At 40.2% G+C, this 14,461-nt stretch overlaps 1 protein-coding gene across 1 annotated transcript in view; it reads left to right on the plus strand.

Annotated features, from left to right (window-relative positions):
• The window catches only part of ADAM10 (ADAM metallopeptidase domain 10), a 54,889-nt gene that overhangs the window by 16,686 nt on the left and 23,742 nt on the right, over nucleotides 1–14,461 (plus strand). Inside the window, exons 2-4 of the mRNA XM_061595951.1 lie at nucleotides 3,876–4,026; nucleotides 9,899–10,017; nucleotides 12,079–12,237. Coding sequence (XP_061451935.1) covers nucleotides 3,876–4,026; nucleotides 9,899–10,017; nucleotides 12,079–12,237 — 429 coding nt within the window. The remainder of the gene's footprint in view (nucleotides 1–3,875; nucleotides 4,027–9,898; nucleotides 10,018–12,078; nucleotides 12,238–14,461) is intronic.

A 14,461-nucleotide genomic window follows, 5' to 3' on the forward strand; every position in this document is an offset into this window, starting at 1 on the left:
CATGCACATGGCTCAAATTCCTAAGTACATATTCTTACCAACTGGTAAGTAATAAGGGAACAAAAGCTAAAAACTGTCCACATTGTGGTCAGCAAAATGGATGGCTATGTGATTTGTGCTTACAAAAATAGCGTGTTGAGCTCAAAGCTAATATAGAAACAAAAATCACAATTCCTGGAGAAAAAAGTAGAGAAACAAATATCCATAAAATTAGCATTTTATTTTTAAAGGATGATCAGTGACATTTCATAAGGTGTTCCCCCAAACTTTCTATTCATATCAGCTGGAATATTTTTCCCATTTCCCTGCTAGGTTTTTGCATCTCCAGTTCAACAAACTGCTTGGTTTGGTTAACCGAAAAGTTCTGCGAGTGAATTTACAGCTCTGTCTGTACTTGAGAGTCAAGATATACAAAAATGGTCTTCTTTCTGGCTTGGGAAAAAAGTGAGGAAGAGATCAGGAAAGGGGGTTGGTAAACTTTTGAAAAAGGCTCATTAGCCACATGCATTTGTTACCCTTTGGATTATTTCCATGTCAATGTGTGCTTGCAGTGAATTCAGAATTCCATCTATCTAAGCATGTCTATACTGTTGATAGTGAGTTGAGGGAGCGGGGAGAGTTGCAATTCCACAAAGCAAAATGGTATATCATAATAGAATTGTTGTTGGTAAGGCAGTGTGTGGCCTGAAATTACATTCAGCTTGCTCTTCCCATTATAAACAACCCCTGTATAATGCTTTTTGCTAAATATTGTCTTGTAAGAATGTTGTGCTTTTGACTTTCTTGCCCCTCAGTGCCAGTCTTCTGTTCTAGCATTTCCCACCTCTTGACTGGGAGTAAATACCTGAGGTTCCTTGTAGCGTTTGCATAGGTCTGATGCTGTGAGAACAGTTAAGAAGAAGCAAGTGCTTCTTGAGGCTGCGTAGTGATGCACACAGCTGCCACTGTGCCCAGAAACTGACCGTAGTTCAATTTTACTCATTTATTTAAAGCATTTTCACCCTTGCTTTTTAGCCAGAAAGGCTCGCAAAGCAGCTTACAACAACAAATAATAAGACAGGTTTGCAAATTAAAAAACACAAAGGAAAAAGGAATTGAGGAAGACGAGGGGAAAAACCAAACTTGGGCACTTGTTCTGAGGTACTAAATTCTTATAACAATCCAGTTGGAATGGAAACAGTTCAAAGAAAGGAGGAGCCAAACATTGCTGTTCTCTCAGATGAGCAAATAAAGTGGCTGTACCTCCCATATCTCCCTGCTGCAGCCTTATGACATGGCTGTGCTGGAGTTGGTTCCTAGTTTCCAGTTCCTTATTTGTTTGAAAGTTCAAAACACTAAAAAAGAGGAAAAGTTGACAGCTACAGCAACCTCAAGCCAAAGTTAACATGTCTCTGAACCCAAAATATATGTTGGGGTACCCCATATGATATATCACTGTGATCGGGGGACTCTCCCCATCAAGAATAACAATAAATTTATTCAATCAAAATCATCAGGCTTCTGAAATTGTCATAAATGCATAATGTCATAAAATAAAATAACTGAGGGTGCACGTCCCAAAATCTGCTCTACACCCCAGGAAACGGGAGGCTGTCCTCTACGAGATGCCAGTGCGTTTCGTATGGCTGAGGGCATCTGCTGGGCACAGGGCATGAATAATGGCATCTACACACAACCAAAATGGACAAAAAGGCAGAAAAAAATAAGTAACTGGGGGTGCCCACCCCACAATCTTCTCCGGGCCAGAACAAATCATACACCCCAGGAAAGGGGAGAGTGTCCTCTATAACATGCCAGTGCGTAGATGTCATTCATGCCCTGCGCCCAGCAGAAGCTCTAGGCCAGGTGGGACACCCAGTTACTTATTTTTTCCTGCATGTTTTTGTCTATTTTGGTTTTGCGTAGAAGCCCTCATCCATGCCCTGCTCCCAGCAGAAGCTCTGGGCCAGGTGGGAAGCAGTGGCATCTCGTAGAGGACATCTTCCCCTTTCTTGGGGTGTAAGATTTGTCCTGGCCCAGACCAGATGTTGGGGTGGGAACCATCAGTTACTTATTTTTTATGATTTTTTATGATTTTATGACATCATTATGTATCGTTATGCATTTATGACAATTTCAGAAGCCTGATGATTTTGATTGAATAAATTTATTGTTATTCTTGATGGGGAGAGTCCCCCGATCACAGTGATATATCATATGGGGTACCCCAACATATATTTTGGGGTTCAGGGACAGGTTAACTTTGGCTTGAGGTTGCTGTAGCTGTCAACTTTTCCTCTTTTTTAGTGTTTTGAGCTTTCAAGCAAATACAGGCCTGGAAACTAGGAACCAACTTCAGCGTCATGATGGCTGTGCTGCAGTAGCAAAGTCTAATGGAGCTGGCTTCATTTGCGCAGGAGGAAAATAGTCTAGCACCATGAACATAGGAAGCTGTCCTTGGTCCTTCTAGCTGAGCATCTCCAGGATTTCAGGCAAGAGACATTCTCAGCCCTATCTGGAAATGCTGGGAATTGAACCTGGGACCTTCTGCATGCAAAACAGATGCTTTGCCGCAAAATAGGGGCTTTACTACTCTTTACAGCCCTTCACCATAAGGGTACACATACACTTGGACAAGGTTTATGCCTCTTGTGGAGGTCCCTGTGTTTCAAGCAAAACGTGTCAGGTAGAACCTGCACACTTGTATTTGAACTTTGTTCCAATATCATATGCTGCTTACTCCTTTCACAGTTGGTCTTCTCCATAAACTCGAAGGTCCAAAGAAAAATACCCTTGGTTCTTGTCACTCTGCAATGGTTTCTGTCTTGTTTCTGTCATAATCCTTACTATGCTGGCTCCATTTTCTTGCTCTGCCATCCTACACATTTCTGGTTAGATGTCTTTTATTCTTTTCAAAATTTTCACTGAGTTTTTAATCTGCATGTTAACATTTTTAGTAGATACAGTACTATACACAAATTGAGAAGTACAATCACAGTCTAGTTTTCAATATTTTCAGGAAAACGTAATCTTGGAAAGCTGTCTTATGCCAGAATATTGGTCTATCTATTCCAGTATTGTCTACAGTTAAGCGTCAATGGTTTTCCAGCCTGTCAGACATCTTTCCCATCACTTGAGACTGATCTTTTTTAAATGGATATGCCCGGAATTGAAACTAGTAATTTCTGCATGCAAAGCATCTGTTCTGAGCCACAGAGCGGTGGTCCCACCCCATGGAGATATAATTTCATCCAAATGGAAGATTAGGCTAACCCTGAGAGAGATTAGTCTAACCCAAAGGATAGTGATTTGACCATGACTACTCCCCCCCTCCCCCCAGGTAGCTTCAATAGCGGATGGAAATTTGTACCTTTGTTTTCTGTATCCAAGTGTAAAACCTGGTCACTATCCCATGATAGATTTTTTTTTATTAGAAAGTCCTTTGTCTGTGTTTGTTCTGCCAAAAAGAGAGCACATCTCAAGATGCTGATAAATATTTATCAGTGGCTCAGTGTGTTTCAGCCTGAAGGCTTTCTTCAAGAGACCTTCATCTCTCTTTTTTAGTGGTTAACTTAGTGGATGCTTCCTGGTGTTTGTGTATTTTTCTAGTTAGTTCTGAAATGGACTGGATAATTTGGTAATTTTTAATTTGAAGGTGATAGTGATTGGGAGCAAAAATGTGGTAGTCTAAAATAGAACAAAAAACTTTTGAGGAAGAGCCTAAGATCAAAGCAAAATCTTAAGATTTCTATATTTCAACCTGCCTCAGAAATGCAGTAGATACGTGCAAAAATATCTCCACTACTTAATATTGATTTTTGTATTAATTAATCTAAATTTCCCTCGTTTCTGAAATGTGTCTGGACTGATATATCAATCCACTGTTTTGTTCACAGGTCAGTATGGAAATCCTCTAAATAAACACGTAAGACATTATGAAGGACTGTCATATGATGTGGATTCATTACACCAAAAACACCAGCGTGCCAAAAGAGCAGTATCTCATGAGGACCAATTTTTACGCCTAGATTTTCATGCTCATGGAAGGTAAATACTATGTCAAGCTTTTTACCCTATATCCATTAAATCTAGTCAAATATAAATGAATGGTAATAGTAACTAAATATTAAAATTGTATTTTACATGAAGTTCTTGCCTAGTACTGTTGAATTTATTCAGAGTTTTCATTCAGAGTGCAAAGCAGCATAGCTCTTTGCAATGTGTTTTAGAAACCTCTTAGCCTCATGACTTCAGTTTTCAGGAACTGGGTAGTCTTTGGCTAATCTGGTTTATAGTCTGGGGCAAAACATAATTATCCCCTGCTTTGAATATACGTAATTGTTTTTTGATCTGTTAATGTTCAAGGCTGAGGCAAATACACTACACTGTTACACAAAAAATTCACAACTGAAAAAAAGACGCATGTTACTTTTCCTTCACTTCTGCATTGCACATGACGAGTCCTGTTCTATCTGCATTTACTAAAATTAACTTTCTCTAATATGATTCCTGTAAAAGTAATTTTAGTGGATAATTCTGAAGTACCACAAACTGCCACTGTTGTTTGGACAGAAGCAGGGTGTGTTCACATCTATCTCATCAAAGACCAGTCAGCAGTGTATTTATTGTATGTAGAAACCAGCAGTTTATTCCTATAGAAGTAAAGCAGGAAGAGGGAACCTCCATTCCACAGGTCAGACTTTATCCACCAGGCCTTCCCATTTTGCCTATTTTCTGAAAGCCACACCCACTATCCCACTTCTGACCTGTGACCTGTGATGTTAGGTGTGGAGCAGATAGAGATGCAGCTGCAGAAAGCAGGATTGAGCTCCCCCCCGGACATCTGTTCTTGCTGGAAATTGACTGATGCGCAGAACCCTGCATTAGCTGGTCCTACTTGGGCAGGATCTCCCCCCATCTCCAAGGACCAACTTTGACAGGTGGGCAAGACAGCCCACCTGTCAAACCACCTGGCATCATTATTCAAGGCAACAATGGATACAGCCAGTTTGGTAAAATAAAAGCCAAATTCATTCTTGGCATTCCCTTTCCCAGCGTGGTCTGGGCCTGCTTGCCTATTAAACTTAGTTTCTTTTAGTTCGAATTGCTAACAAGGAGAAGTAGATGTAGGCCCAACTGGTTTATAGAGTGTATTACAGCTGAAGAGCTTTATCCTGTGCTTGGCTTCTTACTGGAAATCAAAGAGCTAAGCGAAATAACCCCTCCTTGAACTGACTAATTAAAAAATCTGATTTTCTCCAGTGTTTGAGGGTTTTGGAGCTGAGTAGTAGAATGCTTTTAAATCCTAGAAAAACATATCCTACAGATAGATAACTTGCACTGCAGGTATATTATACAGCCACGAGAGTGGCTGTATGCTAATAGCCAGCATGGATTTTTTGCATTCTGCAGTGTTAAATTGAAAATACCCCCCATGCCATTCTGATGCTTCACATAAGCTCATTTCAAAACAAAATCTTACAAACCTTATAGTCCTGAACTCAGAAACACTTGCTTAACAACTCTCTAAGTTTTCATGGTGATACACAAAACAGTCAGAGAGAATCAAGAGTTCAAAGTGTAAAAAGAGAGGGGAAAAAACCAGACCTCTGTTGGACATATCTCTGTCAGAGTTCTCTTTTTTTTTTTTTACAATAATTTTTATTCAAATTTTCATAAAACATACAAAACAAAATCATAAAACATTCAAAGACAAAAAACAAAACAAAACAAAAATGATTAAACAAAAAAATAAAATGTTGACTTCCCATTTGTCACAGATCAAATCAGTTATAGGTCTACAATATATAACAATCCTGTCTCTTAAATTATATTATAAAATCACTTTCCTCCAGTAGTTATCTTAATTAATCATCAAATCTCATAAACATTACTTTATTCTTTCCACAAAAAGTCAAAGAGAGGTTTCAATTCTTTAAGAAATATATCTATCAATTTTTCTCCAAATAAACATGTCGATTAATCCATCTCATTAATAATAATAATAATAATCTTATTGTCATAACCATAGTCCAAATAAACATATCGATTAATCCATCTCATCAAAATCTGTTAGGTCCAATAATTTCAATAGCCATTATTCCATTATCCATATTAATTCCATCTTCCATCTTCAATAGTCCTGTTAAGTCCAGTAATTTCAGTGTCCAATCTTCCATTATCAGTATTCCATAATAATCTTGCTGTCATAGCCATAGTCATATAATAAGAGTCTGATGGGAATTTCCTCTATTCCAAATATTTTCTTGCCATCGATTCTGAATAAGTTGCTGAAATATTGTTGTAAAGTCATATCTCTGTTCTTCTTTTTTACAGAATGCACTGGTTCATCTCTTGAGAGTTTTTCCATTGTCACATGGCTGCAGTTAATTCCATAGATTTTCTCTATATCAAGCTCCATCACATCATTCCAGTCCAGAAGATTATCCAAGCCATTGATAACTTTATCTCTAATATCTTCATTAATTTCTTCAGAGATAACGTTAAATTCCAAACAGTAGATTTTATTTCTAATATCCATAAACTCCAGATCTTTTTCCAATTCCACATTTGTTCCAATCTCCAGGGCTTGTATCTTCCCTTTATTTTTTCTTTTCTCATCTCTGATCTCATTCTCCTCTCTCACAGGATCCCCTATTTCTTTAAGCTCCTGCGTCATTTTGCTCAGTTCAATTTTCAGCTCCTTACTGCCCTGTCGCAGGGTTTGTTTCGTTATCTCAATCTCATCCATTATTTTCTGAAACATAATTACTTCCAGATTCTCAGCCACTTTCTTGATTGCCTTTTTTAAAACCACGAAAACAAAACAAAACAAAAATAAAGAAGAACCACTTCTTATTTCAGCAACAATTGGGTTAATATTCCAGGCTTGATGACATCACAGTATAAACAGAGCAGCCTGCCTTATCTCTCTATGTTCAAGAATACAAAACAAATTTAGTTCCCAGCATCAAAACAGTTAGTGGCGTCGTGAAGAAGCAGATTCGTCAAAATAAAATAGACCAAAAAGAGAATAGTCCCAGACAATATAATGTTCCTCGGAATAGAAATCCCTCTTCTGTTTATATCTTTAGAATGCACTTCCAGGACAGCTTTTTGCAATAGAAACAGAGATAAGCTGTTAATTTCGTGAATAACAGAGAAGAGTTATAGCTCACCCAGAAGTTCTTTAAAGCTGTTTCATTTGACAAATCTCTTTTTGCTGCAACAATTTAAACCAAGTAAAAAAAGAATAGAAAGAAGGGTGCTTGCCTGTTAGTCCGTTTTCTCTTTGAAGAAAAGATAAACGTATCGCATTAATCAGATAGAGCTTGTTCGGAAGTCCGTCCGGCATTTCTGGCTGGACCTTTTCTCATAAATTAATGAAATCCAGTCCTCCCAACAAAAACAGGCTTTTGAGGTTGATCTCTACGTTTCTCCCTGCCCGGGAGAAATTTCATCAGTCAAAAAAAAAATGTTCTGACTGATTTATATCTGAATAAGCTTCTTCTGCGGCAGGAGCCCGTCTCAAAAGCAGGCACAAGCGAAGTCACCCTTCCCGGAAGTCCTCTCTGTCAGAGTTCTCATAATTTGTTGAAATTAATTAAAAATCAGCCATGTTCAGAGTACCTGTAATCCTATTACTGACCTTGCCCCATACTCTGACCTTCATCTTCTGTAGTTTAAAAGTTAAAAAAATGCCTGGCCGATTTTTAATTAATTTAAGAAATTTAGAATTGGAGTCAATGATAAGCCCAGGCATGCTCAGTAAGAACCAACTGTCAGTGTTGTAAAAGCCAGACTCCCAGCTGCTGGGCTTGCCTAATCGGGGCCACACCCACACCAGACTTTGATTTCAGATGAGACATTCGTGGCTTCCCCCAGAGAATCCTGGGAAGTGTAGTTTGTGAAGGGTGCTGAGAGGAGAGTCCTCTTTCCCTGACAGAGCTCCAGTGGCCAGAGTGATTTAACAGTCAGCCCATTTGATTGGAGCTCTGCGAGGAGAATAGGGCATCTTCTAGCAACTCTCAGCACTGTTCCCTAACTACACATCCCAGGATTCTTTGGGAGAAGCCATGACTGTCTAAAGTAAAATAAAGGTCTTGTGTGGATGTCGCCAGGGACAACTTTGGTTTAAATTTGGGTGGGAGATTGCATGTGCCTGCTACAGAATAAAAAGGTGGGGAAATACTGAAAAATGATACTGTTCACAAAGTTTTTGTTTTGGAAAGGAAAGGGGCTTCTCCTTTGCCCAGTGCTCATCCACCCAGTCTCTTCCCCTCCCTCTCTCCCCCTTCCTTCCTTCCTTCCTTCCTTCCCCTCTTCCCCTCCTCCACCTTGCCCCTCCTCCAGGTCAGTTTCACCTATCCTAAGCATGATTGCACAAGAGTAAATCCCATTGATCTCAAAAAGCATGCAAATGATCAAACCTTCCTTCCTATCTCCTCACTCTTGCCCCTTCCCTCCCCCTTCCTTTGCCCCTCCCTCCCCCCTCCTCCCCCATAGTCAGTTTTACCTATCTTAAGCATGATTGCATGGGAGTAAATCCCATTGAACTCAATAAGCATGAAAATTATCAAACTTGCCCTCCTCCCTCCCATCACCTCCCTTTTGCCCCTTTCCACCCCCTTCCTTCACCCCTCCCGGTCCCCTCCTTCCCCTCCTTCCGCTCCCCTCTTCCTTCCCTCCCTTCTTCCCTCCCCTCCCTCTCCTCCTTCCCCATGGCCAGTTTTATCTATCTAACCTTGATGGCACAGGAGTAAATCCCATTGAACTCAATAAGCATGCAAATGATCAGACCTGCTCTCCTCTCCCTTCTCCCCCCTCTTCCTTCTTTCAACTCTTCCTTCTTCCTTCTCTTCTGTCCATTCCAGCCTTCCCTCCCTCTTCTCCTCTTCCCCCATTAAAAAGCAGAGAAATTTACTAATAGGCAAAAAAAAAACCTTGCGATTTAAGAACATACCTATAGCCAACAGATATTTCTAGCAAACTTTAAAAAGCAGGGAAATTGGGCAACTCTAGTGAATGCACCAGGGGAGCAGGAGAGGCACATGTTACCAAATTCTTCCAAGCTACACAGGAAGTGGATTGGACTGTGAAAGACCAACCCAAATTATGTTTGCATTTTGACAAATTTATAGGGTAGTACAGTTATCTCAGAGAGGAAGTTGAGTCTCCTGATCCCCTGGTGCATTCACTTACTGCCCAATTTCTCTGCTTTTTAAAGTTTGATAGAAATATCTGTTGGCTACAGGTGTGTTCTTAAACCACAAGGTTTTTTTGCCCATTAGTGAATTGGTATTATCTTATTTGGACTTAATTTTTCCCCTTCTGTAGTATTTTGTTCCTTGATTATAACACTTTGCCAAGTTGGACTGTCTCTTGTGGCAGGCTATATGGCTTTAATCAGAGCAGTATTTCTAATATGTAAAAACACAAGTTACTCACTTTACATCTAGGCAGCAGGCAGATGTTTTCCTATCAGCTGTTGAAATAGGAAATCTAAAGATTATAATAAAGGAAACACCAAGTGCATGGCACTAATAGCAGATACCACAGACTGCATGGTATATTGGGATAATTGGGGCTACACTGATAATCCTGTGAATATCAAAGCAGCATGAAGAAAAGTGTTTTAAAAAGTTCAGGATATTCATTCTCACTCACTCTTAACAGTCCTTGTTCTTGAGGTATTTTTGTATCATGACCTATTTGAGCCGTAGTTTGCATGCAGAAGGTCCCAGGTTCAGTCGCTGGCATCTCCAGATGGGGTTGGAAGAGAATGCTGTCTGAAACCCTTTAGAGCCTCTGCTGGCCAGTGTAAACAATACTGAGCTAGATGGACCAGGTCTGACTCAGTATTTGGCAGTTTCCTATGTTCCTTTGTTCATATTTAACTTCTGTCGTCTTCCCTTTACAGACATTTTAACCTTAGAATGAAGAGAGATATGTCCCTCTTTAGTGATGACTTCAAGCTAGAGATGTCAGATAAAGTACTTGATTATGATACCTCCCATATATACACTGGACACATTTATGGTAAGTCCAATAATTTTGAATTTAAATTAAGTTCATTGTTGTCTTGAACTAGTGATTGCTCCTTGTTTAAGTCTTTCTCATATTGCATAATAGTAGATCAGTTCTCAGTAACTGAAATGTTTTCGGAAAGTCCACCTAAAAAGTTGCCAAGAATGTGGAGTTAAATTCAAGTTCTTTCTCCTCATTTGCTTTGACAAATAACTCAAGCTAAAGTTGCCTACCTCAAGCAAGTGTCTGATCTGGCCTATTCCATTTGAACTGCATAACAGCTCAGAAGACTTCACATTCAGAAATATCACATGGTGCTACACTCCTGGGTGGCTTCAGAATAAAGGTGACTTTGTGACTTAGGGTTAAGATCCAAGTATGGATCATTGTTTAAAGCAACAACTCTTCTGAGTCACACATCTGCCTTTGAGTCACATAACTGAATTTCTTGGCAAGACATAATTTCAAAAAGTTATTCACATAGAGATAGTGTCTGGATTTCCTTCAGTATTCATCCAATAAAGCCATGCAAACACATGCATAATACTGTGCCCATACGCATGCAGACTCTTCCCTGTCCATAAAATAATTAGGGTTTTTTCAAGCCTAATTGCTGGAGGAGGAGTGATCTTCATGTAGATGCAGTTGGGGAGGGTTGTAATCAATTGTTTTTATGGATTGAATCAGGACAGAGGTTTATTACTACACCACATGTATTAATTAACTTGCAAGTGCTAGGGTATTTGTGTTTACAAAAAATAGTTGTTTTTGATATTGGCCACTGCTTAACATAGTTATTACATTCTGCACTCTTCTGCATTTCACTTCAGTCTGATCTCACTGTTTACACCACCACCACAACACTAACCAAGTATATATGTACATATAACTCAGAATCACACTGTGCACCTGATTAAGTGGACTGTAGTCCATGAAAGCTTATGCCATAGTAAATTTGTTAATCCTTAAGGTGTCACAAAATCTGTTTCTGTTACAACAGGCTAACATGACTTACCCTTCTGGAAATTATTTGAACAGAAACCATTGCCATTCCTCCATAGCACAGAGCTTCAACAGATTTACCAGTTTGCTCCCGGGCCAGGTTCAAGATACTTGCGTTAATTCACAAAGCCCTAAACAACTTGGGCCCAGAGTACCTTAAGGACTGCCTGACTCCCTGTATTCCATCTCAGTCACTGAGATCTTCTGATGGAGCACTCTTAGTGGTTCCTCATGCCTGCACCAGGGAGCGAGCCTTTAGTGTGGCGGGCACTGCCCTGTGGAACTCCCTACCAATAGAGATTTGGCCAGAACCATCCCTTCTTTCTTTCGGGCGCCTCCTAAAAACTGAACTTTTTAAACATGCCTTTTAATTTTCTCTTCTTTTTGTTTTCTAACAATGCAGTACTTACAGATGCTTTTATTGTTTTTAATGTTTTTATTGGTTTTTAATTCTGTCATGTTTTTGTATTTTGTAATGCCTCCTACACATGTAGTAGGATAATTGGAACTTGTATTTTTTTAAACCTTTGGAATAAGTTTGGTCAAAATGTATAAAAAAGATGTTCCTCTAATTTTAAGGAAAATGAGTGAGAACTTAAACAAAAGAACTGACTACACCCTTACACTGCTAATTGTATATTAACTGTTTCTTAAAACTAATGATAAACTGGAATTGTATACAGGCTTGTGCATAATGGCACATTTCATTTGCCACCTGCTGACAAGTAATCAACGTCAGCAAGATTGGTCCTCTGAACTATTATGTCCAAGCATTAAATCTGTGACAATACTTCAGAATTTACAAGGTCTGTAGAAGAGGTATTATGACAAGCTGGTTGAGCATTAATTTAAGGATCATGTGGTATTTAACACAAGAGTTCTAAAGAAATTAAGATAGCTCTGCACTTTGCTTTTTACTGTGGGCCGAGCACATTAATGGTAGTTAAGGGAGAAAGTGGATGGGAGGGGAGGGCATCAACTGTTTGTGGAGATAGTTTAAGAATTAATTATTATTGGTGGTCAATGCCTGAGAATGAAAACTACCTGTGCTCTTTTTTCTTTTTTTAACAGGTGAACAGGGAAGCTTTAGCCATGGATCTGTTGTCGATGGAAGATTTGAAGGGTTCATCATGACTCACACTGGGACTTTTTATATTGAGCCAGCGGAAAGATATATTAAGGATAGAGCCCTGCCTTTCCACTCAGTCATGTATCATGAAGATGATATTAGTAAGTCTTTCCAGTCTTGTTAGGTAAAGTGGAAATATTCAGTGTAGCACAAATATCCTCAAATGCTTGTTTTTTATGAAAGCAAACCCTAGATAAGGATATTATGATATTCATGTAGGCAGTCACTGTTGTGCTACTGTGCAGGGATATGTTTACAAAGTTGGGAGGGTCTATTGGGTCATTTTCAAAACCATTGTCAGGGCTTTTTCACACAAGTTCATCAGTTTCCTTGATTAGAGTGTTTCATAGCAATTGAAGTGTCTTATGAAGAATTCTTGCTAATATTTGTATGTTACTGCCTTCGCCAGGAATGGGCAGAAGGTAGATCTGTAGGTGACTGAAGTAGATTGCCAAGGATTTCTGACTCCCAGTTGTTTAATAACCCCCCTCCCAAATAAGTTATACTGCTGAAGTGAAGAAAGCTGGGAGAGAGGAGTAGATCTTTGTGTTGAAAGGACTGTGCGCTTAGTACTGGTAATTGGAACAAGTTCCTGGGCTTAGAATTATTAAATTCTAAGGGTATGTCTTTTGCACCTGGCACCGGTCAGTAGATCTTGGAGTTGTAGTAAAACAAGATATATCCTGCAAGTATTTGGCCTGCCTACCCATGGCCTGCATTATATTGCATATGAAATGAAAATGGCCAGGTCCCAACCTGTTGGCTTAAAATAAATAAAAGGTACGGCTCTGTGGAGTGAAAGGGGTAACTCTGCACTTGCTAAGAATTTGTCTAGAGAGTAGCAAAAGCAATGATACAGAAAATACTATAATGGAAAATACATGAGTTCTTCAATCCTCAAGTTGCTCCTGGATGCTGAATTTGTTTTTTAGTCAGGCAATTTTGTTAGTTGCCTATATAGAGCTGAACCTTAGAACTGACAGCTAATTTGAATCACTTGGAACTTAATGTGAGTGGAGTTTCACTTTCAAAATGGAAGTTACTTCTGTTCCTGCTGCAGCCTCACCACCAAACAATTCCTGAGAGTCTGAGATCTGCAGAATGGCATGAGAGGTGGCCCAGAGGGCTGCAGCAATGAAAATGGCTTCCACTAGCAAAATAGTGCCTTTGAGTGCAAATCTTTGTTTATATCCCCCACCACACATTTACCTCCTTCTGCCTGAAACCCTAGAGTGTCTCGGCCAACCCCATTGGATTCAAACTTGGATCGCTGATATATTTTTCTCCATTATGTTTAATGTGGAATTGCAGCTTACAGATTACGCAGAATTCTGCTTCTCTGCACAACATAACTTGGCATGATTACTCAAGTTAAGATGTCACAGCAATTGGAAATGCCCTTTGAGACCCTTGAAGTAAGCTCAGGGTGGGCTTTCTATTTGTGTGGGGAAGGTTTCTTGGCACAGGACTGGGTTAGCAAGCGGAAACTCCTATGAACAGATTGAAAAACTGGCACTATCTGTTCGTGCATGCACATCTGCCAGTGTGTCCTTGGTGATTAGGGTGGAAGTACTTTAGCCATTTCCTCTGACACCACCTTTGGTTAAGGCTCTGATTCCTCTGCCTCGGAAGGAGCAAGTGATGGTGCACATGACTAGGCAGGACTAAGAGGCAGAACAGGGCTGGCTCATTGTCAGACAAGCCCTTGCCAGGCGTAACTGGAGCTAAGGTGGTAGAGCTGTCACAATCTAAGCGGCTGAAGTCTTCTCCTGTTGCAACCCACTGGATCCCTCCCCAGGGTCCTAGTCATCATCCTAATCACTCCACCAAGAACTCCGCATGGGGCTCATGACATTCCCACTCCCATGCAAATTCTCCCCCAGTCCTGAGGTTTAGGCTTATCTGGATAGCATGCATAGAAACGCTGCACTAAATCGGGAGCATGGATGCCAGAAAGCTGCCTCGCAGGAATGTTGTTCTGGTCCATAGCCTTTCCAATGGACTAGGTATTGCAGGTGTCATGGATGGGAGCAGGTTGGTACCTGCAAACACTCCTCAGCAGGAACCCTTTGGGCCTGCTGGCACAGAAGCCTACATCTCTGAGGCAAGGGTGGCAGAGACACTTCAGCAAGGTCTTCCTTAGGAGGAGGGGTGCACAACTGTGACTAAGGTGGTGGAGCTATCACTGTAGAAACTGCTGAAGTCTTCTCCTGTGTCAGCCCCCTCCCGGTGAAGCCCACCCCAGAATTCCAGTCCTCCTCCTGATCATTCCACCAAGAACTGTAACTCAGTATAAGACAGCTTCCTGTTTTCCTTTGTAAATAT

The sequence above is a fragment of the Rhineura floridana genome, chromosome 14 (genome assembly GCF_030035675.1).
Source record: "Rhineura floridana isolate rRhiFlo1 chromosome 14, rRhiFlo1.hap2, whole genome shotgun sequence".
NCBI lineage: Eukaryota > Metazoa > Chordata > Lepidosauria > Squamata > Rhineuridae > Rhineura > Rhineura floridana.